The sequence below is a fragment of the Oculina patagonica genome, chromosome 1 (assembly GCF_052425735.1).
Source record: "Oculina patagonica isolate OP01 chromosome 1, crgOcupat, whole genome shotgun sequence".
In the NCBI taxonomy this organism is placed as follows: Eukaryota; Metazoa; Cnidaria; class Anthozoa; order Scleractinia; family Oculinidae; genus Oculina; species Oculina patagonica.
In genome coordinates this window covers 42,951,766-42,978,668 of record NC_135758.1, presented here as the reverse complement: position 1 = coordinate 42,978,668, position 26,903 = coordinate 42,951,766, and the positions used below count along the sequence as shown (strand labels likewise).

General features: G+C 38.2%; 1 protein-coding gene across 4 annotated transcripts; it reads right to left on the bottom strand.

Moving 5' to 3' along the window:
* Positions 1-217: 217 nt before the first annotated feature.
* LOC144631745 (A disintegrin and metalloproteinase with thrombospondin motifs 6-like) lies at positions 218-23,419 on the bottom strand. 4 transcript variants are annotated; one of them, XM_078490305.1, is made up of 37 exons: positions 23,301-23,419; positions 22,754-22,871; positions 21,679-21,757; positions 20,357-20,688; positions 19,262-19,451; positions 18,774-18,952; positions 18,282-18,368; positions 17,607-17,731; positions 17,344-17,387; positions 16,869-16,974; positions 16,354-16,482; positions 15,614-15,773; positions 15,189-15,290; positions 14,653-14,804; positions 14,186-14,249; positions 13,633-13,741; positions 13,244-13,368; positions 12,310-12,622; positions 11,682-11,811; positions 10,907-11,111; positions 10,363-10,525; positions 9,763-9,901; positions 9,000-9,244; positions 8,225-8,381; positions 7,918-8,105; positions 7,548-7,637; positions 7,185-7,271; positions 6,736-6,786; positions 6,524-6,580; positions 5,969-6,112; positions 5,728-5,778; positions 5,254-5,307; positions 4,508-4,564; positions 3,594-3,650; positions 3,177-3,254; positions 2,627-2,770; positions 218-1,621 (listed from the first exon to the last, which is right to left on the bottom strand). In XM_078490305.1, exons 2-37 carry the CDS (start codon positions 22,841-22,843, stop codon positions 1,479-1,481), a joined length of 4,626 nt encoding a protein of 1,541 aa, XP_078346431.1. In that variant the 5' UTR covers positions 22,844-22,871; positions 23,301-23,419; the 3' UTR covers positions 218-1,478. The 4 variants fall into 4 exon arrangements, with proteins under 4 accessions (XP_078346431.1, XP_078346423.1, XP_078346439.1 ...); XM_078490297.1 differs by lacking the exon at positions 23,301-23,419 and adding an exon at positions 23,002-23,157; XM_078490313.1 differs by lacking the exons at positions 4,508-4,564; positions 23,301-23,419 and adding an exon at positions 23,002-23,157.
* Positions 23,420-26,903: the final 3,484 nt, after the last annotated feature.

Below are 26,903 nucleotides of genomic sequence, written 5' to 3'. Positions count from 1 at the left end.
CGCCGTGTTTTAAGTCTTTGCCATATCTTTCAGGTATATGGAAGGGGTACCTTTTTTTAGCAAAAGGTATATGAAAGGGGTACACTTTCTGTCAAAATGGTATATAAAAGGGTAAGGGGTTAGAACTTGGGGCGGAGCCTCCCCTTATAAAACTTTTTTGAGTACCCCCCCCCCCCCGGATTAAGTGGCCACTATTTGAGATTCAACAACACGGAAAGAAAGTTAAGATTCTCGTTTATTCTTTTATAAAAGTACCTTTGTTACATTGATTTGAGATTTTTTTGACTTAACAATTCTACAGATGTTGGGAAGCAGCGTTTGGAACTATTTATTCTACTCCATTTACTCAAAGAAACAAGCACTGACTGAGCCCGCAGTGTTCGTCTCTGAAGTTGCTAAGCAACATAAAGGTCCCCATTACGTCATGATCACATGACAATTTTCGCAGTACTCGTCAGTGCCCGCGCATTTTTGATTGGATAACAACATACGATTTGCCAAAAAACGTCCTTTGTTCACCCGACTGCATTGGTAATGAAACGTAATCACTCGAAATGCATTTTTCTATTTAATATAAATCATATTAGTTCACTGAGTTTTATTCAGCTTAGTTAAATTGTAAAAACGTTGATCTGACTAAGTGGATTATTGAGTATTAGGATGATTACAAGAATAAGTACGTATAAATGTTGAAACTGACGGAGAAAGAGGCGGGACGATTATTGGGAAAAATGAGCGAAAGGTGTCAGGAGCGATGGACGAGAAGCGATTTTAGAGCTTTTCAACCCCCTTTTCTAGTTTACTAGCTGTTAGTCATGATGGTTTCAATGCTATAATGCACGTTTACTAATAAAATATTGTCATATGATATAAAATATAATTTTTATGTGTTAAACATTAAGTTTTTGTTTGATTAATAATATTGCCTTTGGATCAGGACAAGCATTTCTTTTTGGGACGAACTTTGACACCCTGTTACCTATCAGTGGTTACTTCTTCAATACGTTGAACAGAAGAAGCTTAAACATGATCTTTTACAAAATTAAAATACCTGTAGGCATGTACCTTTAGATTAATTTCACATCAACTTTCTTTTTTGATCTACAATAAAACAGCACTTTTTTGGTTTTGTTTTTTTTTAGTTCGGAAGAGTAGATATCGTCATTATACAAAACAGCTTATTGATGCAAACTCAACATAATTCTATTTCACGACTTAATACATAAATGTTGAACGGAGTAAAGGTTTCTTGTTCTCTGGCAATCTTAATGGCAAACATTAAGATCGCAGTTGAAAGAGAAAAAAAGAGAGCACTTTTAATTAGTCTCGGATATCAACTTGAGCTCCGCCGTAGTTATATTGAAGCATCGTAAATGATATTAAAAAGTGTTCGTATTCTTTAGAAAAGGACGGGCTCTTCAGATATCCTCTGGTTGTTTAAAATGTCCTGTTCATTTTCTTTAGACATAGGTTGGCATTTATTCCACCGAGCTCAACTGATGACAGAAATGTCTTCCAGCCATGTCCATGCAGCACACTCCTCCAGTTCCACAGTCACCCGAGTCTTTGCATGACTGAAATCCAGTGTAATATGGCGTTCTTAAGGGACAGACGGCCGAAACTAAGGAAAAGAAGAAAACACACTCTGCTGTCAAAATTTTAGGTGATATTAAAAAAAAAACAACCATGGCTAGTCGTTAATTTCTTATCGCTCAACAATCCCTGTTACGAAACCGCCACTAAAGAGTAGGGCATGGAGTTTCCGGTGTTGTGGTCTGGTCATTGCCCATCGTGCTGTGTACTGTTGAAATGCTCGGAAATATTAGCTGTACAAGCTACAGTCAACTCTCGCCTTGCGGACACCTCGCTATTACGGACACTCCGTTATTACGGACAGGAGTTGAAGTCCCGGCGAATAAGAATTACTGAAAATAACTCCCGCTACTACGGACTTTTTCTATTACGGACACCAAATGATGGTCCTGAAGGTGTCCGTTATAGTGAGAGTTGACTGTACTCTGAACTCAGGGGGGAACTTCAGGGGGTCGATGTTAATTGGGGCTTTGCCCTGTTTCTACCTCCTGCATGTCGCACGGTTTTTGATTCTCTTTTTTTTCTTGCTATAAATTATTTTTCTTGTAAATGTAAATTTGTGTAACAAAGAAACTGAACTAAACTAAACTAAACTCTGAAATCCGAGGGAAAAAAAATGATGATGATGCCACTATTCTAGCATGCTGCCAATAGAAATACCTATATATATGGTGCTACGTTTCACAGCCAATTATTACGCACTTATTGACAAAGTTTAATAAGTATTTTATGATTAACAATGAATTACGATCACTGCATAAATAGCTGATCCTTACGAAGTCGGAAGGGCACGTCATTCCGTCCAGGTCCCGTCAGCTGAAGGTGTTGTTTGTTAATAGGCCGGTTTGCTTCAGTGTGGCTGTAGGGCAGTGTGATGAGATCTGATTTACCCGTAGAGCGGAACACATACAGTAACCCAGTTTCTTTGTAAGAACGCAGCGAGCAGGAAAATACAAAATGACAACAAAAAACCGGCCGTTGACACGGCGACGTTACTAACTTAGTCAGTCCTGTTCGACCTTGTGTGGCTTACCTCGTGGGATGCACATCTTTTTGCCGTATACACATCTGGTACTGCAGCATGTCATACCATTCTCAAAGCAATCGTCATCATTCGTACACGGAAACGAGTAAAGCAGGTTAAGACAGTTTAGCGACTTAACAGGCGGACACGATCCTACAAATCAGACAAAGAATATTAGGTGGCGAGCTTGCACTTGCTTTTCTACGCTCAGGTTAACTCAGGAGTTCATTTGCACAGTCGTGGTTTAATCTCGATTCCCATAGCATGAAGCGACTAGGCGTATTCTGCTTTTTCCGGCCCTGTATGGGATGCCATCCCATTGAAGGCTTCTACCTAGCACTTTATTAGGATGTTACAACAGTTTCGTTTTTGGTAAGCGGACTTGCACGAACCTTGATCTCTGGAACGCAGCACACTTACCATCAAAGGAAAACCTCACCATGCAGATAATGGTAGAATTAAAACCAAACTGAACTTTGCACACGGATTTATCGGTCAAATATGGTTAGTTGGTTATGATAAAATTTTTCGATTGTAAGGTTAATGAAAACTGTTTCACCTTGGTTAAGGATAGGCTTAATAAGTCCAGCCAGTCCCTTTCCTTGAGTATCTTGAACTGATGAAAGGTCATTCGATTCTGTAAAGAAAGTAACACCAGTTTCAGTCAAAATAGTAATTGCCACACAGGACGGACGGGGGTCTGTCCATTTCACGAGTTCGAGTTCGAGTTAGAATTTCGAGTTCGAGTTAAAATATCGAGTTCGAGTGGCTTGCGGTTAGCTCATTTGGTGATAAGGGCGACACTATGCGTGACCAACTGGGAAAATGTTACCCAATAACTCAAACTTGAAATTTCTAACTCGAACTCATAAATTTGATACACTCGACGGACGGCACAGCACGGCTTGAAACAGTGCTACTCTCTCATATGGGATGCTAACCTATCGTTTCAGAGGCTTTAAGAAAAATGACTCACCTGTGGAATTGTTCAAAGTTTGTAATTCATCACCCGTTGTTTCGTTTTTGGCATTTTCTGGCAAAAATAAAACGAAAAACACCTTTAGATTTGTTATAAATGGTTTTATATCATAACTGCATCTAGTTTGGAACAAATCAATTAACGACAAATCTTAAGGTCCGGTCAATTGAATTTGTATTTTTATTTAAATTGTAATCAGCACATGATTCGGTTCGCCCATGGATCACCTTGCGGAATCTCATCCCAAGAAAACAATGTGGGTGGTACTAAAATAAGAATCAGTGCAGTTTCTTGTAAATATAAAGAAAGAAATTAAAGAATTTAAAATCGTAATCTCACAATTGACTGGTTCCTTAAGGCCCGGCCAAACGCAAGTAAAATTTCAACGCAACATATCCCAACATTGTTGCGCACAGCATGTTGCAATCGTTTGGCCACCCTGTTGCAACATGTTGGATGATGTTGGATCAAGTTTGAAAATGTTCAAATTTTTATCGCAACATTTTTGGATGCTGCATGATGTTGTACTCGTTTGGACATGTTCTCGCAACATTGTTGCGCCGAAGCATGCGTATTAGTTCTGTTTGCGACATCCAACATGCTGCAACATATTGCAACAGGGTGGCCAAACGCGCTCAACATGCTGAGCGCAGCAACGTTGGGATATGTTGCGTTCAAAAGTTGCGTGCGTTTGGCGAGCACCTTCACAACATGACCCAACAATGTTGCGATATGCTGCGTTGAAATGTTGCGTGTGTTTGGCCGGGCCTTAACACATTGCAATGTTAACATGTACATACATCTAGTGTCTTCCTAGTATGCTATTTTAAAAGCTTAAGCGTATCGATTTACAAACTCTTGTGACGGAGAAATGAATGATCCCATGATCTTGCAGTGAAAGTTGTGCATACCATGTGATTTGACAGCTTCAGCGAGTGCTCCGGCAAGAGTCTGATTGCTATATGTGTCTGTGAGGGGTAATGAACAAAATATGCGAGTATGTTAATTGACGAATGGATACAACAGTGGTGGCATATATGTGAATGAAAATACGGGCTTTTTCAATAAAATTGTTTATTATTTACAGCAAGAATCCCAAAAGTGCGGCTTTAACTAATTCACATTCTTTTCTGCAGATTAAGTCCAATCAACAGGCAACTGGAAGCTGTCTTCGGCTCCTTTTTGGTGGTGTACAATTAATTGAAAATAGTGACACTTTTTGGGCTCCTTGCTTGCTGTAACTTGTAAACAAGATCTCAGTTGTTTAGACTCTTAAGCTCATCGGCAAATACCGTAAAATTCCGGTTATAAGCCCTGGGCTTATACAACTTTGTAAGCGGTTTTGGGTGCCACGGGGGTGTCGATCGAAATACGTTTTTAGGTAAAAAACGCATAATAAAGCAACATTTAGCCCTGTTCAGTACTGTCATTCAGCAGAGGGGGGCTTATATCCGGGGGGGGGGGGGAGGGGGGCTTATAACTGGATGTATTTTTTGTTTTTTTGTTTCCAGGAAGATGGGCCTATAACCGGGGGGGCTTATAAGCGGGGGGGGGGGGGCTTATAACCGGAATTTTACGGTATATAAAGTAGCCAATGCAGTTCAAATAGGTAATGCCCATAGATTTATAATAAAAAAATAAATGTAAATCCTGTTACCATTTAGCTGAGTGTCGTTGAGGACATTCAATGTGGTCTGATTGGCAAGGTTTCCTGACGATGAAACAAGTAACTATGAGACAGTATTTGACTGATCCAAATTAAAATGTTAAACACTTACTGACTTGATGGCTGACAAGTAAATTATTTCGCCATACCTAACGACAGAAACCAGTAAATGGGAAGATAAACGTTTTTGGGTTGCATGATTGATCTCTTGAATAAGCAACTGCGTTTTTCATACGGTGGCTCTTTAGAGATAAAAGGCGTTTATTTTTGTTACGATTGTGCTGTATAATATTGCAAATGAACACTTTTTTTTGTTGAGGTACATCAATGTGTTGTGGTTTATTTTGATTTTGAAGCATGTCAATTTTTGTTAACATGAGTACGTTCCGCTTAACAGAAGTAAGTTTCGCTTCTGACATCTAGCATACTTTCCTTCAGAATTTACAGTGCATATGCCAGACTTACCTTGATCGGTCTCTGGAATGGTCTCCTTTGTGATGTCATCATTTTGAACACCTCAATTAAAAAAACATACATGTACGACTTAATCATTAAGATAATTGCCGTAAAAACATTCTAAAATATAGTTGTCAACCTTAAACAAGCATGCAGGGCCTGAAAAAAAGAAGTAGAGATTTGAGAAAGTTTTTAACTAGTTGAGTGGTACTGATGGACTGCAGTTACTCCAAAAGTATGTTTAAATTACCTTCTGTTTGGTTCTTTTGCGTATTTTCATGTGCAGTTTCATCTTCTCCGCCAACTGTAGAGTTGTTGGTTGTGTTTTTGTTGTCTGTCTGGCTATCGCCGCTTCCACCGCTTCCACTTGAGTCTCCGTTAAGTTCACTAAGAGCTATTAAATTGGCAATCAGTAAGAAAATTAATGTACATGTAGTGTTGTGCATACAAACCCTTTAGTTTGAAATTAAGAATAATAAAAAAAACACCCATGCCTTAGTAATTGAATGTGTGGACCGTACGGGGGAATATTGGCCAAACGATCGAAGACAGCACTATTAGTTTGGCGAATTAAGAGGAGGACGGAAAATAATCTGATAATGGCCGGCTAAACGCTTGAATCAAACGATTTAAAAACTCGCTTTTATGTCTACAATTCCTTTACTTGCCATGTATCTTAAAAATGGTACCAAAAAGCATAAGATATTTCAACTAATTGTCTTCAATAACTGTCTATAATTAAAAATAATTCTTTCAGTCTCTTGTAACTTGTGGACACAATATCACCACCGGAAAAATCACTCACCACTCTGAAGACCGCTTGTGGGTTTGGTTAAGATGTCGTCATCAATATTTTCCTTATCTGGAACGAAAACATTGTTTTTTTAGTGTAAAATCGAGAATTAACACACCGAGGTCAAACTACATGAGCACAGTTATAAGGTCTTTACTGACAAAAGGCAGAGCATAACTCAAGCGAGATGAGATCAACCAGTACAGTAGGTTAAAGCCACTTACCTTTGTTCTCCCCGACACCGGCATCTATGTCCTCGCCTTCTTCCTTGGAGACTAAGTTTGGAAAAAAACATTATTGATTTGGTTGTTATTACGGAGTAGAGGATCACACCATCCAATTGTTTTTCTCAAAGTAAACTTTTTTTTTACTACTGTTACTAATTTTCGCGGGAACTTAATTTGGCGAAAATGAAACGGGCATATTTCGCAAGACTTTATTTTCGTGATTTGGCCAAAAATACGTAATAAACATAAAAAATACAATTTAATAAAACGTTTAAAATAAATTTTCGCGGGTCTTTAATTTCGCGATTTTTTGAATTTTTTTTTAACCATGCACATTCCGTTTGTCTATTGGCACTTTTTTCAAAGGTAAACTATCTAATATAAAAATGGTATGCAAATTTTTATCGCCGTTTATAACTCTGATATTATAATTGTAAATACCATACCGTCTTTGCTGTCTTGTTTTGATAGTGGTAAGAAGTCTACTCCCATGCCGGTGGGAATTCCGGTACTGGAAGGCTTTGGGATATGCTCTACAAACACACATTCAATACATAATCTACATTAAAAGATTGCATTTATTACATAAAATAACAACTTGACATATATGATACTTTAAAGATAAATAGACTACCCGGACTTAAGAAAGCCCTTCAACGACAACGAGGATGGTAACTAACTATTTGTCCTCAAAAACTACTCTTGTAAGAAGACCAGGAGATCAGAATCATCTATCATACTTAATGATGGAATTTTATTATCTGAAGAAGGGAAAATTCAGAACAAAACAAATACTTCACGTAGCTCACCTCTGGTAACAGAATCTGCCATGAGTCCCTGGTCTAGCTTTGAAGTAAAAGTTTTTATTCCAGCATTCCCGGCAGATTTTCGTATCTCATCTGTAAAAAGAGCCATGATAACCGTTACGGCTAAAGAACAGGCAGTTAAAGGTGTGGAGTTGCTCCAGGTAGGACATGATATGGAATACAGGTACGGCGAGCGAGCGGGCGGTGTTTTTAGTTTTTATTAAGCATCTAATACTTAACATTTTTTTTTTTTTTACAGGAAACTTTTTTTGGTCGGTTAACTTAGTCTTTTCAAGGAGAAGCATGTTGCCATCAATTCTGCAGACTGATGGCTTTAAATCGAGGTCACTTCTTATCAAGTTGTAACGTTTACCTGGGGTAGTCCCTGAAGTGTAAGTGGCCACAAATCCTGGTTTGGGTCTTCCAATGCGCTCCGCAGACTTGAAAGCAATCTTGAGCTGGTTGGAGGAAATGTTGAATGCTTGAGGAATCTGATTTCCACAGAGTTTTTTGGCTTTTCCTTGGATGGGTTCGTCTATTATCACATAATCGTCTTCACAGCTGTGGGAAGGTAAGCGTAAGAGAAAGTTTCATTTACAAGAGAATTTAATACAATCCCTTTACGTTTTGGGTGTGTAACGTTCATAAATTGTTAGCTAAAAGCACGTATGTTTTCTTACTTCGTATTTCCAACGTCAAAAGCTTGGAAAGCGACTTTGATTGGCCCCTTGGCAACCTTAATGGTGGTATTGCATTCTTCATTACTTGGGTAAGGCTCGGGATAGTTAGGTGACGTAATTAAACCAACTGGTGACGTCAGAACAGCACCGCATTGATCTGTGAAGAGAAATGGTTAATTTTTGCCTTTAATTGTTGACGCAATTTCCTTTCGGTCTAGATAAAGCTGCTATGGGTAAAAAGTATTTGTTGCCTTTCTTGATTCTTTATTTTTTAAATAACTAACAGCCAGGATTTTAAACTTAATAAGATACGGAAATTTTTCCACTTTTCATATATTTGCTTATTCAGCATAAGGTAATTAAATACAAACTTTATTTGTCGTAATTTTTAAATAGAATTAGAGATATTAAAATAATTAAGTGCTTTTTGTAAAGCACAGATTTTTACTTTGCCATCCATTAAAGCACCAACATTGTTTTATTTACAGTCAACTCCCTCTTAACGGACACCTCTATAAAACGGACACCTCTGTAAGACGGACACCTGGTGATGGTCCTTCCCTACCGTTTTTCAGTCATTTTACTGTAACTTAACTCCCTATAAGACGGACACCTCTCTAAGACGGACAGTTGGAGACGGTCCCGACGGTGTCCGTAAAGAGTCGATTGCACTAATAATTTACTGCTATAAAGCTTCATTATGATGGTCGATTTCCATGTAAAAGAAGAGAAGAACAAATCGTGCATGTTTTTCGTGTTACTTGCTCTTTCCTACCTCCAGGATTGGCGGGTCTGTTGACAGCCTCATAAGATGCACTAAATCCTTGAGCCGTCTGAGATTCGTCAGAAAAGAATTTGACACAAAGCTTGTTCCCGGTGGAAATAAATGGAGCTGGTTCCTGCTTTCCACAGTACTTTGTTTCAGCTCTGAATGACGAACAGTCACCATCCATGACCTTAACAAAGTCACCTTTGCACTTCTCAGGTTTTGAAGTGTCTTCTGGCGACACCACTTGCATACTGAAAGCAAAAAAAAAAAAAAAAAAAACACCAAATAGACGACTTTCATTTGTGTCGGTTAGTAGGACGAGCAACGTAACTCGCAGCCCCATGTTTGAAATGCTGGCATTCCCTTACTCCTCTACATCATCATCATCATCATCTTCATCATCATCATCATCATCATCATCATCATCATCATCATCATCATCATCATCATTTTTTAGCCACTTTTGAAATCAAATGTTACAAAAATAAGTATAGTTGGTAGGGCGAGGAGACCTCCAGGAAACCACCAGGATTAAAGGGGAGGCCACCTCGCTAAGCAATATGTTAGTAATTTCGCTGTCAATGTGAAGCTAGGTCAATTCAGACTCGTTTCATTTCAAATCACCCATTTTTTCTCAAAAGTAGAAAAGCTAGTCGAACCAGTGATCAATTCTGGGAGAGAATTCGAAATTTTAGGACCCTGGTAAAGTATTTTTAACTGCTTGAGATTAGCACGACAGTGATGTGGTCGATAACACTGTGAAGATTACCTGTGGAAATTAAGCTTGACGACTTTGTTAGGGTTGACTGTGATAGTTGTAACACACTCCTTGTTATCAGGATAGTCTGCTGGATAGCTTGGAGATGAGAAGGTTCCCACGTCTGTTGTAAAGTTCCCACCACAATTGTCTGAAATAGATCAAAACGAAATGATGTTATATACAGTTTATCGCTGACTTGGCAGAAGGTTTTCATATAATCATGATTGACAACGTACCACGAGGTGTGACAAAAAAACAAAACATGTATTTTTGCAACAGCATCCTCATCATCATGCACCACTGCTTAAATTGTTTAACGCCATTGTTTATCCGTGTTTTTGCATTGTTGAATACAGATTCTCCAACGACATCATGAACGCGAAGGATGCAGGTATTGCGCTTGCTTATCAACAAAAAATGAGGCGAACATAACTAAATTGAGTGTTGTTATATAGACTAGTTATGTATTACTTTTAATGAATGTCAACGTTAGTGGCAAATGTGAGTACTCAAATGATCTAAACAACTGGGAAAGTCGTAATTTATTCTTGAAGACACTTTAAAGCATGACAAAATATAAAAATTTATAAATATTTTAAGCAGACATACCATCTCCAGGACAGGGATTGTGCACATTACAGTATTCCTGTATTGGCGGCTTAAGCGCTGCATCGCACTGGGTCTCTTCCATGTCCATAAGATTACCTCGGTGGTCTGCTTTCATACATTTCACGGTCCTCTTCTGAAGTCCACGTCCGCATTTTGTGGAACACTACGGGTTAAAGAGACGGAAACCGTTTTGTTTAGCCAGGCTTATCCTTACTTTAATAAGAAGCCAAAACTGTGCTGTTCAACGGCGGGCAACTTTATTGTTTTGTAGAAATGTGTAAGGAATGATTAAAAGAATCCTTTTGCCCCATCCAAACACAGTCTTTCGATTAATATAATTCCCTCTTTTGAAAGCATAAATGAACTATCTCAAACCTTAATTCAACCACCGTTCAACATAACGAAGAAGGTTCGATCTTATGTCATACTTAACATTGTCCAATTTGCAATATTTTGGTCTTTCCTCGAAAGTAAAAATTCTTATTTTGGTTTGGTATTTCATTCGACTTGATACGAGATATTCACTGACAATCCGTGTGATTACCTGTCCAAATGGCTGGGCCACCCACTCAGATGGACACGGTACGTTATTACAGGCCTCCACCATGGACGGTTTAGGATCCGAGCAAAGTCTGGAGTCGACATCATATTCGATTCCGTCAGCAGCCACTTGCATGCATTTTATTTCACGTGTTCTGTTTCCGCCGTTGCAGGTCTGAGAACAGTCTTCCCAACCTTCTGGTTTCCAACTAGGATGAGCAGTGACATATTGTTTGTTAACCAATAACACAAACTTATACTTTACTACATGTTACGATGGTTTTAATTTTAAAAGTTTTCTTAGCTGCTGTGGAATCTTTAACGTTAACTGTCAGACAAACCTTTTAGCCTTGTATTACGTCCTGTTTGGTGTCATATGAGTTTGTATGGCGATATAAAGAGGGTTCAGAATTGCATTCAAGACAGATCACACATTCAGATCAACTGCCTGTCTATCGCGTCGTTTCCGTGCAAACGTATGATGCAAACGTCTTGTTTGGTGTCATATGAGTTTGTATGGCGATATAAAAGGGTTCAGAATGCATTCAAGACAGATCACACATTGAGATCAACTGCCTTCTATCGCTCGTTTCCGTGCAAACGTATGATGCAACGTCCTGTTTGGTGTCATATGAGTATGTATGGCGATATAAAGAGGGTTCAGAATTGCATTCAAGACAATCACACATTGAGATCAACTCCTTCAGCTCGCCGTGCAAACGTATGATCCATATAAGTACAGACAGTTTTTTAAATAGAATCATCTCATGATTACTCACACGGGAGGACATGGTTGATAGTTGCAGTGAACTGACTCACGAGGCGGTCTCATTCCAGCATCACATTTGGCTTCGTTAACCGGAGATCCATCATCTGATCTTCTACATTCAGCATACGATACCTCCGAGCCTAGCGGAATGAAAGGAATTATTAAGAAAACTCTCAGGGGAAAAATATAAACGTCTTGTTCTACATACCTTATGGTTTTTATTGTTAGCCCTACTACTTTTTGCGATTTTTACTGAGCAACTGATTAGCGACTTTTAAATGAAGGATATCGTGTAACCAATTTTTAATGGACATACAGTATAGCTAAGAAGGAAATAAATGTTCAGTAGAACAAAGTTCTTAAAATGTCAGAAAAATGGTCCGTGTTAGGGAAAGCAGTCTTGAACTCCACGATGGCGGCGATCTCGGCTCTCTCCCGACCCTTCTTTATTGTTGCCCGGCCTTATGACGTTGCCACATAGCTGTACAGGGCCACTTTAATTTTGTTTGCCTTTGGGGAGGGGGGGGGGGAGGGGTTACTTAACTTGACGCGTATTAAATTTGACAGAAACAAATTTTAGCGAATACTAAATTAAATTATATTCGTTTATATCTGAAAAACATTGATCGTTGCACTACCTCCACCACAAGAAACACTACAACCAGATTTAACCACAGCCCAGTAAAAGTCATCCTTCTGTGTGTCTTTGTTGGCGCCTTCAGGAGAAGCTATTTGTCCTCGCCTGTCCACATCATACCCCATGTGCTTGAGCCAGTCTAAAGCGCTTGTGATAAGGTTAGCAGCTCCCGGAGTAAACTCCTTCTTCGTACTCGTACTGTTTCGTGTTATGCTCTCTCTTGATCCTGGCAGGCACGTGCTTCCGTCTCCATTGCACACACCACATCTGTCGATTACTGCGTTAGAACCGATAACGCCATCACAACCAACTTTCTGTTGGAGAGAAAATAACCTTAATCAGATGCTTGTCGCACATAAACTCATATCTGTTTGCGAAATCGAGGTCGAAATTCTAACATGATGCAGTAAACATTAAGCAGATATAGCTTGCTAACTACAAGAAAAGAAAATTATATATACCTTTATTTACACTATTAATAAAATGGCTGTATTGTTAATGATGTTATATAATAAATGACGTAATGTATATGAAATAATTCATATATGTAAACAGCGGATGAGATGTAAAGTGAAGAAATGACCCTCCCAGTGAATGCAATTCAAGAAACTGCAAAGAAAGAAACCAGAAAAATTCTGGCTTCAACGGGATACGAACCCGTGACCTCGCTCCCAATGTGTGGCTTCAATAGCTCAGTTGTTAGAGCATCGCACCGGTATCGCGGAGGTCACGGGTTCGAATCCCGTTGTAGCCTAAGAGTTTTTTACTGGTTTCTTTCTTTCCAATTTCTTTAATTGCAATTTACCTACGAGGATCATTTTTTCAATTTAATATAGTAAATGTTGAACTTTAAATTAAGTACAGAAAAATAACAAGGTCAGGTAGATAAATGTAAAAACGTACCCAAAAAGTCGATAAATGTTTCATTCTCTTACCGTGCATTGTCCCTCGATACATTTGTCAAGAGAATTCTTTTCACAATTTGTTCCGTCGGCAACATTTCCAAAAGCAAAACCTAAACCAGTTCCTTTAATAAAACACCCTAGAACACACTTGCTTCCTGCAAAGAAACAGTCGAGTTGAATTATTTCAGGATAGTCTGAACGTTGAATTAATGTTATACAAAGTTGTACAGTATAGGGACCATCTTGAAAACTTCATTTTTAAAACGTTCTTACAATTTATTTTTGATGCTTAATTTTTTTATAACGTACGTACGCATGCAACACGTATTTATGTATGTACCAAGCAGCCGTTAGCCTTGGTTAATACTATGGTCTGATTCTTGTTTGCCAATCGAAGCAATTTTAAACATCCATCTTACTTAGAGTTGAAGGTTTCCATTCCCACTCGTAGTACTGGTCATTAAACAATTGAGTGTTCTTTACTTGACATTGGTCGTTTCTGAAATCCATTGAGTCAGTGGAGCAGGCCTAGCAAAAAGAAAAAAAAATGCACTCCAAAATTAGTGTCAGCGGATGTGCCTCTCTCAAGGCACTCAGGACAAACTTGCCTTCGATTAAATTGGCTTCCAAACTTCTTTGGCAGGTTTTATCTGATATTTAATTCTATCTGTTCCAATCCAACAGACTGGAGGAGTGGCGTATCTAAGTAGTTCAATAGTGCCACGTATTCAGCGGTAACCCTGGTTTCTGTAGCATGAAGTGACTAGAAGTATTGCTACTCCCCCTGGACAGGATGCTTTGTTCATCGCAGGTTCCCCCCAGCATTTTGTCAGGTTTTCCTAACAGTTTGTCGGTTCTCATTTATACTCCGTTACAAAAAAACATAGTAAATGCTTTGATCAAATGGTTAAGTGAAATGATGATAATGATGATGATGATGAATGGAATTAGCCAATTATTCTAACGACTTACCGCAGTGTTGCAGATCTTGTATTCTCTTTCTTCACCTTCGCACCTCTTCCCGCCATTTTTGGGGCTGAGATTAGAAAAAAAAAATATTTGTTAAACAATACCATTTTGTCATTGGTCAAAAGCTCAGACTTCCTATTGGCTAATTAACTACAGTAGGCAGTACAATACATATGGTGATCACGACAAAAGAATAAGTTAAAATAATTGATAACTATTCGTAAAATAGTACGCACAGACAAGGTAATATGTGTAGTTTTTGCAAATACTATTCTTCCGGTACAAATTATTAAAACATCTTTACTTTGTCTTTTTTACACACTTTTATGTTTAAATTTTAAATTTTAAATGATTACACATGCAAGTTGCTCTGCGTTATTAGACGAGTTAAAGCATTTGGTTTTACACTATTGTACACGTTGTATGCGCAGTTGCAAGCAGTTTTTTGAGACAAGTAATACACTATTTACCGTGGTGCAATGCATCTGCGTTCTCTGTATTGCACTCCTCCTCCACACGATCTACTGCAGTCAGAATACTTTGCAGACCATGACGACCAACCCCCGTCCACAGTGTCGGCCCCTTCAGTGCCCAGCGGAATACATTGACCCCTTCTACACCACTGCAACAACAGAGGCAAGGAACGTCAATCGATAGTTATGTATGTGCCACACACCTAACTGTCGATTGACGTTCCTAGAACGCTTCTAGCTCGCCTGGAGCTAAAAATAATTATGGATGATGGTCAGTTTTATTGAAATTGTTTCTTTTCCATCGTCAAAGATAAAAATGCTTCCTACCTGCATTAGCCCAAAACATGGCCGAAATTTCCTCAAATTCACCTTTTAACAGATCAAGGTCTACAAATTGTCCGTGATTTATGTCCACATTTTTCTCGTATTTTAAAATGCCTTTTCTGTTTTATTGCAGTTAACAATACATGGCTTTGGCCTTCTGTTTGTAGAATTAGCCATTTGAAATATAAAGATAACATATGAAAAATTACCTTTGAATTTCCACACGGTGTTCCATCGGCTGCAGGCATTTCAGCCGTTTTGCAGTTTCCGCTTCCCCCAGGTACTTCGCACCAGAGCTTCACACAAATTTGCTGCAAATCCACAAAAAGCAATCAAGTATAATACAACCGAACCTAAAGCTCCACTGCGATTCATTTGCAATAAGTTACATGCCTAGCTTTGTGTACTTTTTTTGCTGGGTAACATTGCATCTTCATTACTTTTCGGACTAAGAGGTTTAAAGAGGACCATTAGCCTATCCCATAAACGACAATAGAACAGCAAGTTGTCGTGATCTGATAAAAAGACTTTTTTAATAAACATATCACTTTACAATACGTGACATTGCCGCCCCCTTCTACGTGCAAAAGGCCAAAAATACCCTGTCCGGATTGGGTTAAAGAATAACACTCACTTCCATAAATTTATCTCCTCCACAGAACTTGGCAGCCTGGCCGTAAGCCAGCTGACACTGTTCATCAGCGTCGTACAATCTCCCGGGCTTGTCCAGGGTCCTGGTTTCTATCACATTCTTTTTGGTTGGATTATCATCCAAGCAGCGAGAATCCTCCGAGCTGTGTGACAAATAAAGAGACTTACTGAAAAACTCGCAATCTGATTGCCTACCCTGCTACCGTCTAACAATAGATCGACTGCCTTCTCAAAGATCTACTCTTTACGGTCCCGCACACGTGGGGACATGCCGCAGGGCCATGTGGCAGTGACATGTTGTAGCTACATTTTCTTTGCGTGTGTACACATTGTGATTTTGTTGCTGCTACATGTGAACTCCTTAATGTGAACAACACGTGATTTTGTCGCTGCTACAGCGACATGTCCCTGAGACATGTTCCCGCGTATACGGAGACCTTTACGCACGTATAAATTTTTTTCTTAGCCGTTAATTTCTTTCAGTTCCCTGGACCACCAATCAAATCCTTCTTAGACACAAAATGACTGGTTACTTACGGTTTCAATCGTTTTAAATGGACTGAGTAATACTTACTTGAACTACCTCGCTAGCTTCATTTTGGGAGGCTCTAATTAAATGTGAATCACATGCGGATTTCTTACAATAACGGCGGAGGCCTTGGAAATCTCCCTTAAAAGCCAAATTAAGCTTTTATTTAACATTTAGTTTGTCCCTATACTTACTTTAAGAATTGCTGAAGATAGTTCTTGCTGCAGGGTGACCACTGGAATGCTGATTTCTTTCCTGCCGGGTAGGATGCCATGATGTTCACACCATCTGGACATTGGCCTCTGTCGTGGTTCATTCCAAGACTGAAAGATCAACAACAATGTTTTTTAAACTGCTTGCTGATACAGTCAAACTTCACATTATGGACACCTCTCTGAATGTTCCCCAGTCGTCTCATAGGAGAAAGAGACGACTGGGGACAAATCGGGGGCACCTATACGATACGGACACCTCCCTAATACGGACAATTCACTTAGTCCGAAAGAGGCCAAAGTTTATACCAACTCTACCTCTGTAATACGGACACTCTTCCCTGTCCCTTTGGTGTCCGTATCTAAAAGGTTCGACGTAATATATCAAACACGAGAGGCAGTGTTTCATTGTAAAATAAAATTCTAGATCAAACCGTCAGTTGACATTGCACTCAAGGATGAAAAGAAATAAGGAAAGACGTTTGTTTATAATTCACCTGTGTCCAGTTTCATGGGCTAGCGTCATTCCAAGCATCAAACCGTTATCCTGTCCAACACTCGCAGAATTTGGAAAGCTGCACATTCCACGTGTTCTTGTCAGACCTGTTCAAGCATTAGTGATATTACAGTGGTAAGAACGTGAATTCTCAATATTTGCTATAAGCAAATCGAACTTCGAATTTCAGCATCTGTATTTTGTCCGGCAGCAGATGAAAGAATAAAGAAAACCACTAACGAGGAGAAAAGTACCGCCACACTCTCTAACACAATAAGAACGGTCTGTCAATCAGCTTGGAGTAGCGATGTGTGGTGTGCTTGGTACTTTTAGTAATTTAAACATTTCTGACGTCAACTTGATGCAGGGAAAATAACAGATTTTTTTTTTTTTTTTTTTTTTTTTTTCTCCCCAAAAAAAAACCCCAAAACAAATACCCAATTATTCTATAACACTGGAACAACAAAAGAGAGTACCTAGAGTGTCACAAGGTTGGTTCTTGTCCTTGCAAATGTTATATCTGTGAATAAACAAGAATTAATATCGAATGTCCAATGTATTGTAAAACGAACTAACAACAAACGCAGAGAAACACCGACGCCAAACTACAGTAGTAAATGAAAAACTAAAGTAAAAAAAAAATAGTTCTTACATAAAAGGATTGAAGAAGGAGCTTACTCAATTTTTTTTTGGAGTGCCTTCGTACTGTATCATGATCATATCTAATATATAATCTCACCTTGTAAATAAAGCAGCATAATCGTAATGGTTTTCATCGTTGTCCAAAGGATTGTTGTTCCGCTCCGCCCATCTGCCAAAACTTTCCAATGTGTTGCTTGCGTGGTGGTTAACAACCAGTCCAGACTAATAGAAATATTGCAAACCAGGCATAAGAGGTAGTAATTACGGTGTGAAAAATAAAATGACTGCTTTCACCGTTTAGCTGTCAGGAATATAAAAGGAATATAAAGGGAGCGGAAATTGTGAGAAAAGAAAAAAAAAAACAACTTCATTCAAAAATAACCATAAACCATTTTGTGGCAGTAGACAGAAATATTGTGTCATAAAAAATGCTGTGGTTATTCATCGTGGTAGAATACAATAATAAAGTGTTATTTCGTTTGTCTCACGACGTAGTCACGTGTGATGGAGATCGCAACGTTTCGACTGCATACTGCTAGTCTTCATCAGGCGATAAGGTCGACTGGTTGTGCGTTAGCTTATAAAGCACACGGCTGCGCTGTGATTGGTTGGTTTTCAACAGCTCTGATTGGTGCATTTCGATCCTCAGTGTTCTGCATGCTGGTGTACTGTTGCTCCCTCGGCGGTCCGCAGTCGTACTGGTCCTACTTTGTGGCATTCAACAAAAGTTTAATCAAGAGTAATATTTACAACTTATAAATTGCCTAATTACCTGTGGAGTTGTTAGAACCTGCATTCTACTAACAACAAAATTGACAGGGTTCTCCCCAATGCTTCCATCTCGGAGAAGTTTTGAAGCCTAAACAAAAAATAATAATACATTTCTGTTGCAGTTATATATAGGAAATCACCTTTGTGATATAAATAATATTTCTAACAATTTTTTTCCCGAAAAAAAAATTAACAAAATAAATGTACGAAGAAGAACGTTAACAGCCAATAATAGATAAAACAACTTATTTAGTCTGAGAGACTTGTTACTTGGCAAAATAGATCTAATTCCATATATATACCTTGATGAAGAATGGCACTATGAGAATAAGGTGTTTTGCCCAAGAACAAGATAAGAAGACGCTTACTAGGTTCGACTCTAGGCCTCTAAGATTTGAAATCGACGCACTACTCAGACATATAAGGTATTTTAATATATGTTTCTATTATTGTTTAAGATTGTTAAACAAATTGTATTAGTTTGCCTACTTACTATATTACAGGCAGACAAAGCGTATTGTTTTGCGGCGTCTTCTCCGTGGAAGTTTGTCATCTTTGGATCAACCACGACCAGAGTCTCGATGTACTTCTCTTCCCCAGGGCCCGCTGGTCCATGCCTTTGTATGGGTTGCGTTTCGTTCAACGAACGCGCTAGACGAATTTTTGGGTCATCTATGCAAAGAAATGAAGTTTTGATTTAAAATCGCTTCAGAAATGTCAGTTAATACATATATACGTTTCCTACGAATGACAATTATGTCGGCAACACTAGTTTTTGGCGATATGCCTGAAGGCAAGTGTCCTTTTTGTTGCATTTTCGATACTGACTAACTGAGTAAATTAAAGTAAATTAGTGAGGATAAGTCAATCGTGAGGATAAGTGGATGCAAAAATGAATCTAAACATAATTTTTATTGAAATCTATCAATACGACTAAGAGCTTTAAAATAAAAAAATTGTTCTTTAAACAAAGATCGCTACCTTCCGTTCCACAAGTGCGTATTTCTCTCTTTTCTCTAGCAACATGAAGATCTTGCTTTTCATCTAGAGTGACAGATCTTCTATAGATGATATGAGGTTTACTTCTACCATTTGTAGTTACTTTGTCGTGCAAGTGAATCGGGAGTGGCTCCATGAAATAGGCTTCGTCCTCTGTGTGGATGAGTCCACTCTATAGAGCAAGAGAGTATAAACAGAAAGTTATACTACTGAGATATCTAGGGATATAGGTACTTATTTTCCTTCCAATTGACAAAAGAGATAACATCAGCTTATTAAGATTGTGCTCAACAAGAACGGACCGTCTTAGTTTGATTGATTTATTTCGGTTTTCTCAAGTTCTACTGACGTTTTCGGTTTGTTTGGATCACAGGTTTCTCCCCCGTCACCATATACCCACCAACCTAAAACAAACCTATGTCTAACCTAAACCCACAGTTGATCCAAACAGAAGTGTTGCATTGGGACACCTAAACACCAAAATCAATCAAAACCGCTTGTGCTTGATTGGTTGATCCTAACTGAACAAGACCTAAGGTGAAACGTGGGAAAGATAATAATATGCAAAGCTGGACAGTTATGATTTGTGAAGGTTGAGACCGATTGCATTTTAGTATTACGCATATGATTGTTTTGTTAGTAAAAACAAAAACGAATTCCGTTGTTTGCGTTGCATTAAGCACTAAGGTGCTAATCGTAAATTATTTGCTGCTTTTATACTTTATTCACTCGCTCTTGCTGTGCTTTCAGTTTAAAAGTATTATTAATTACACTTTTCGCATCTATCCTTTTGTTTTGCGTAGTTTAATTTACTATGGCATTTCTTTGGTTTTTGTAGGCACCGCTAATTATTTCTTGTTCATAAAGCTCGCCAAATTTGCTGTTCAAAACCATTTTGATGGAACTGTCGCTTCCCGCAGAAAAATTTTAGTTTGGCAACAGTAACGCAATCATTTTCCAAATAAGGTCAAACTAAGGTATACGAGCTGACAACCGGGATTGAGTGAACCAATCAGAATGCTAGAAATGCAATATCCGTGGCTGAAAATTTAATAATGATTGATACACTGTACTTACCAGTCCGCGACAATTGCTTATTGCTACTGTTGATCTTGATCTATCTTTCAATCTTCCAACATAATGACAATTTTCCATTGTATGTCTTTTCATTACTCTTCCATTCTTTCCTATGATTTCAACTTTGAAATTAGGCGCCAATAGTCTTTTGTTTCGTTGTAAATGAAGGTGAAAATCATTTCCAAAAGCTGATACTTTATAGTGCACTTCTTCATGGTGATCGACCTCGTCTGAAGACCGACGCATGCGTATTCTTGGATATGATAGTTCATGAGAGACGAAGGCACCATCCTCGTCTACTTGAATGGGATGCACAACGTTGTACTCAGGTACTAAAAACAATTTAACAAAAACAAACAATTATGAATTAAATTGCCTAACTCTTGATTGCATGGGTGTATAAAAAGAAACACTCGTGTTATTGCAATTAGACAGCCAAAGAAACCAAACCGAGTTGAAGGTAAGGTAAGGTAATCTTTATTTCCACACGGGTGATTGAGAAAAAAACGTGTTTAAAATCAAATTTACATTCATTTAAAGTGTAATCATAATTGTTATGTTAAACCTGGTTTTCACTAGCGACGCAAGCACAAGCGCAAGGATAACAGGTCGTATTTCACCGTGAAAACGGCTTCAACTCGAGCAAAAGCACAAGCGCATTGCATTTTGATGCTTGTGCTGGTGCTTGCGTCAAGCACAAGTGTCAAAATTTGTCCTTTTTTGCGTGATTGCCCTTGCGCTTGCGACTCTAGTGAAAAACAGGCTTTACTAAAAGGTGCAGTGGATGAGCAGCTAACATTTAAAAGCCCATGTAGCTATGTTTATATTGGGAGGTGACAACCGTTGTCAAAAGCGTAAAGAAACGGTCATCTCAATTGGGTACTATCTCCCCAAACACATTATTATCTGTTCTCTTATTTAAATGATCACGGTTATATGGTCTTACTCCTAATCTCAGGCTTTAATTTCTAGTGCCAGCTAAGGGCAGTTAAACTAACATGGCTGTGTTTACTCTATGCTAACCAAAGTAAACTTGCCTTTTTTGTCTTTGGGTCTCCAACTCTTCCGGGATTCTCTTTGTGGCCTAATCCTTACTTTCGAATTCTCAACATGATTACAAGTAACTACTATTAGGATCAGAATTTTTTTATATTCTTATTTGATATTTTACATAGTTTTAAATATTTTTAAATTGTCTGTCAGAACCTTTTTATTTCGTATCCCTAAATTAGTATGGGTTTTCCCGAGCTAAGTGGCTATTTTGACACGTTAATAAAGTTTCTATTCTATTCTATATTTGTAAGCAGACAAAAAGACATTACCATCGTTGTGGGAATCTACTCCAAACAAGCGGGAAAGATCTCTGGTTGTCATATGTCTATGGATACCGTAGCGATAAGGCTAAGTGAGAAATATGAAAAAATAACAGTCTTAATATGGTTTTAACAGACATCATAACGTTCAACCATGTTGAATATTACTTTATAAAGATAGGAATTTTTTGTTTGTAAATTTTGTAAAAGTACAGGTTGTTAAAAGAATACAACTTAATATTGTTTAGCTTTACAAATCCCAGTTAACAGTTTCAAAATGTCGCAACAAACGCAAGTCATTTTGTTTCCAACTGATGTAATTTTTCACTGCCTCTATCTTTGGAAAAGCTACCACTTGCAGTTCAGCAATCCGCCTTGTACGACAAGGAATGACAATAGCTAATTTTGCTTCAAACAGAAATATATTCCTTAACAAATTGACTTTTAGATTGGATATTAAGCGGCTTTGCGATAAAAAGAATCGGTCTCCTTTCTGTATTTGTTTGTGCACTTTTAATACTTAACAAAATAATTAAAATCTTAACAACACCATGGAAATAATCAAAGCATGGTGATGCCTGCGCCTAGACTTGGAACAAGTCTACGTCTTTTTCCCATAACGGACTTTTTGAGTCTAGACGAGGCGTCACCGTGTGTGCTTCACCTTATGGCTGCTATGCTTGGTCAGTAGCTAAACAAATAACTGTTACATAAAGAAGGATTTTTCCAGTAATATTTCTCGGCATTAACAAGGGCGTGTAATGGTGCGCTTGTTCGGTCGATGCCTGTTTCACAGACCGAAGCAAAGGTTAAGGTTAACGTTTACTGGGAAAATACAGTATAAAGGCACACGAACACAACTGCCACCATGACCCCACTTCACAGTGTTCCCGGTGTAACTATCATAACAGCAAAGGCGTGTAGAAATGCAAAATAATTTGCTTGCCAAATTAGTTACTAATTTCATTATAGCACAACAAACATGTGAAATTGATTTGCTGTGCAAATATAGTATATAGACAAATAGGTCTATAGCTATGTACAAATCGTAGTGTTAAACTAGCTCCTATATACATGTACTTACGTGCATTTTCTTCAGTTCGCCAACGGATAGTGAACATAAACACAAAACCAGTTTAATGATCTTGAAACATCTTTCTCCCGTACCGTCCATAGCGGCACAGTCGTATTCGACGCTTCTTCTTCGGGTCAGTAAAATACGACAAAAACACAGCATATTAGTCTATACTTCTATTGATTTTTAAATTTTCGAAGATAATGGTTGTTATTAATCGCGACTTCCACTTCACTTAACCGAAAAATTATAATTACCTTTTCCTCTCAAACTAGGAACATGTCATATTGTAATGTAACACTCCCTTCAGTCGATAACCACGAAATCGGAAAGTTCTTTATCTCCTATCACTTATCGATGTTCCTCAAATTATTGTGGCAAATTTAAATTAAATTAACTTAGCACATGAACCATGACCCTCGACAAAGATATGTTAAACACTTGGCGGTAACAAATCCAAACAAATTGATCAGCTGATAACAGCGGGCTTTACGCTCCGATTCGCCCGAGTGATTTAAGGGGTTTGCTTGATATGACAGTTGTGGCATTGGCTTACCTTTTGGAAGATTGATTTTTAGCTTAATTGTGTTCTTCTCCCTCCAGCGTTCGAAGTTTTAGAAAATTCTTGGATTTTGCCTTCAAAATGGGGCAATATTTTGAAGTCTTGCCATGTTTTTAAGTTTGTTATTTTTTTATCGTTATGCTTCTAAACTGGTAGGTTTTGGTGTTTATGACACATTGACCTGTCATGGCTGATGTGATTGGTTGAATTTTATTGGTTTGCTTGTGGCATCACAGCAAAGGGTCGAGACTTCATCAAACATTTATGCTAAACCGATGACTTTCCGTAACGTTAAAATGCCCTGAGGTAGAAACAAAAAATGATTATAATGAAAAACGTTTTCTTCAGTTGTTAATTTTCATGGATTGTTATTTTCATTTATGGCTAAGGCCAATTTAACATCATACGTTTTCAAGCGAAAATTAAGTGGCTTAAAACTCTAATTTGAAATTCTTATATCATATCATTTATATTTCGATAACCGTCATGTTTCTCGATTCGGAAGGCTTTAAAATAATCTTAGTGACCTTTTCCCAAGCGATTAGGTTGTTTTATTCAAGTGATATTTGTTAAAGAATATTTGATGCCTTCTTTCTAGTAGAGAGATAAAACTCATGAAAGAAATCACATGTTAAACATTTTTTTCTTGTAGTACCCTCCATCAAGGTCCTTGATGCACCGCAAAGGAAAATTACCGGTAATTACTATGACCCTGTGAAAACACTTAACTTCTCGTTGAAAAGCAATTCACTCAATTAGCACTTAGGTGCTAATGTTTGCAACTCATTGCAATGTACGGTGGCCCATAAGGGACATCGAGATTTGATTGTTTTGTTTTATTTTATTTTAAAATCTACGTTTTAATTCAGGTTCCGGTTTTATTTTATAAGGCCGCCCCAATTTTTTTTTAAGAAACCTCTAAATTTTTTAGGAAACTTAGGGTACTTTTTTGGAAAACTCAAGATTTTTTTAAATGAAACTCAATATTTTCAAAAACTCAGGTTTATTAAAGAAAACTCAACTTTTTTAAAAAACTCAGGTTTATTTTAGAAAACTCAACTTTTTAAAAACTCAGGTTTATTTTAGAAACTCAACTTTTTTTAAAAACTCAGGTTAATTTTCGAAAACTCAACTTTTTTTAAAACTCAGGTTTATTTTCGAAAACTCAACTTTTTTAAAAACTCAGGTTTATTTTGCAAAACTCAACTTTTTAAAAAACTCAGGTTTATTTTAATAAACGTAAGTGCTTTTTTGAGATAATTCTAGGTTTTTAGGAAGCAGGTTTATGGTTATATAACTGACACCGCAAACCCGTTGAATGCACGCACACATCGAGACAAGATGCATGGCGTTAAGGGAGGGTTCATAATTTATGTAGAGGTGCGGGGGGGGGGGGGGAGGGGGCTATGGTGATTTCAGATTTCTTTACTTGCATTTTTTGAGCCCCCCACCCTTGGTGTTTTTTTCCTGCCCCCCCCTTATTGCATAACTTACAACCGTGAGCAAAACAGTTATCGCCTCCATCCCCCACCACTACCACCCAAAAAACCCTGATGACTAAAACAAGGCATTTGTAATGGGAGTGTTAGTAGTGAGACTGAACTTCCATCACCACCAGCTAAAAGAAGGTGCAGTTCCAAAAAGTGGACGGAATGCCACTGCTTTCTGCTCTTCGTTGAGTTTTGTACAAGTTGGCACATTTTGAGGCCGTCTAGCGTCACCACCAATTGGAATATTAAATAGATTTAGCCAAGCCTAAAAGCGGAGCTCCCCGGTAATTTACTTTGCCCTTTATTAAAATATCTGAATTCACTGACCGTAGGCGCGCATAAAAAATAGTTAATGAGCCCGCAATCCAATAGAAAAACCCGGTCAGCGGTCAACTTTATAAAAACGCGTTACCTCGATTAGTTATACACCTGAGCCCGCGATATGACCACGTGATACTGGTCAGCGGATACCTTGTATTGACAGCTGTCAATTGACCATAACTTGGATGCCCATTAACAAATAGATGAGTGTTTATTTCTGAAGTGCGCAACACCGTACGCCGTACGCCGTACGCGCCCGCGAGCCATGCCGCTAGCCATTATGACCATGAAAACTGAAGTTCATGGTTTTCCTATTTCTGTGAATTTTCTATGGGTATGGGGCTCCGCTCTGCGGCCCTCCGGGCCGCTGTGGAGCTCCGCTATTAACTTATGAATATGGACTCCCTTCTCTGCAGACGCTCCCGCTGGTATCCCATTAATAAAATTTGAAATCAAAAATTAAACAATAATTGTAAGCGTGCGGGGGGACGGCGAGAATAGCGAAAGACGCAGTCTTTTTCATTCCCATTTCCCATTCCCGCTTCTAAGTGACGCAAAGAGATCTATGCGGGGAAGAGAGGGACACTGAATTATAAATAGAAGTTCTGAGAAAGCATCAGTGTGAGTTTATTATCATTGACATCGACTGCAATTTATAAGCTCCAGCTAACTAGATACTTCTACTAAATATGATTAAAGTAATGGTAGCGATTTTTCATGGAATTGTCATCACCTATACCTTCTTTCACATCGGGAAAAATTGTCGATTCCTCCTCCCCATCTACCACCCTCCGAAAAAAATGAGCCTAAAGCCTTCCCTATACATAAATAATGAACCCTCGCTAATGTTGAAGAAAGTAAGATTACTTTTCAGTATCTTCTGTTTTCTTTTATGCCTGTCGAGGAGTACAAAGACAATGCCAGCGTACATTCGCTTGACACCAGGAATAAATCTGATCGAAATTCTTTGATCGAATGCTGTTGCAATCTTTAATTGGACTTCTGGAAATTACATGTACTAAGTTTTCTTTTACTCCTACGTGGAATACGCCTAAGCGTTTGTCAGCTTAAGGGGGTACTTTTTGTGAAAGGTTTATGTAGGAGAAGAAATCACAGCGATGGGTTGCTAGCTTCAACGTTAACACTGTCATCCTTGCCGGTTAACCTACATGTTTAGGGGATCCGTCCCTTCCGCCATCTTGGATCCAATGAGCCCACGTTGGAAAGGTTTGCGGTACTAATTCTTGAGCTTTTATAAAAAACATTGAGTTTTCAAAAATAAACCTGAGTTTTTAAAAAGGTTGGGTTTCTTAAATAAACCTGAGGTTTTTTTTTAAAAAAAAATGAGTTTTCTAAAATAAACCTGAGTTTTTGAAAAAGTTGAGTTTTCTTAAATAAACCTGAGTTTTTTTAAAAAACCTGAGTTTTTGAAAAAGTTGAGTTCTCGGAAAAAATACTTGAGTTTTCGGGAAAAAACTTGTATTCCCTAAAAATATCGAGTTTCCTTTAAAAAAAACTTGAGTTTCCAAAAAAGTCTAAATTCTAAAATATCTAGAGGTTTCTTGAAAAAAAAACTTTGGGCAGCCTCATAAAATAAATCCGCAACCTGAATTAAAACGTTGATTTTAAAATAAAATAAAAAAAACAAAAATCTCGATGTCCCTTATGGGCCACCGTAGCAATGCCCTTAAACCCAACAAACCGCTATTCGCTCTACTAACGCAAATATTTATCATGATAATTGACAATTATTTTTAAGAATTCTGAATTTTACGAGCCTGAAGAC

Bases quoted from the DNA above. Each gene is read 5' to 3' on its own strand.
- LOC144631745 (XM_078490305.1), bottom strand. From the start codon at position 22,843: ATGGACGGTACGGGAGAAAGATGTTTCAAGATCATTAAACTGGTTTTG. The intron at 9,245-9,762 runs GTAATCTTCACA...TTTTGCTTTCAG, and splicing joins GTCAAGCTTAATTTCCACAG to TATGCAAGTGGTGTCGCCAG. The intron at 3,255-3,593 runs GTGAGTCATTTT...CTTTCTTTACAG, and splicing joins AACTTTGAACAATTCCACAG to AATCGAATGACCTTTCATCA.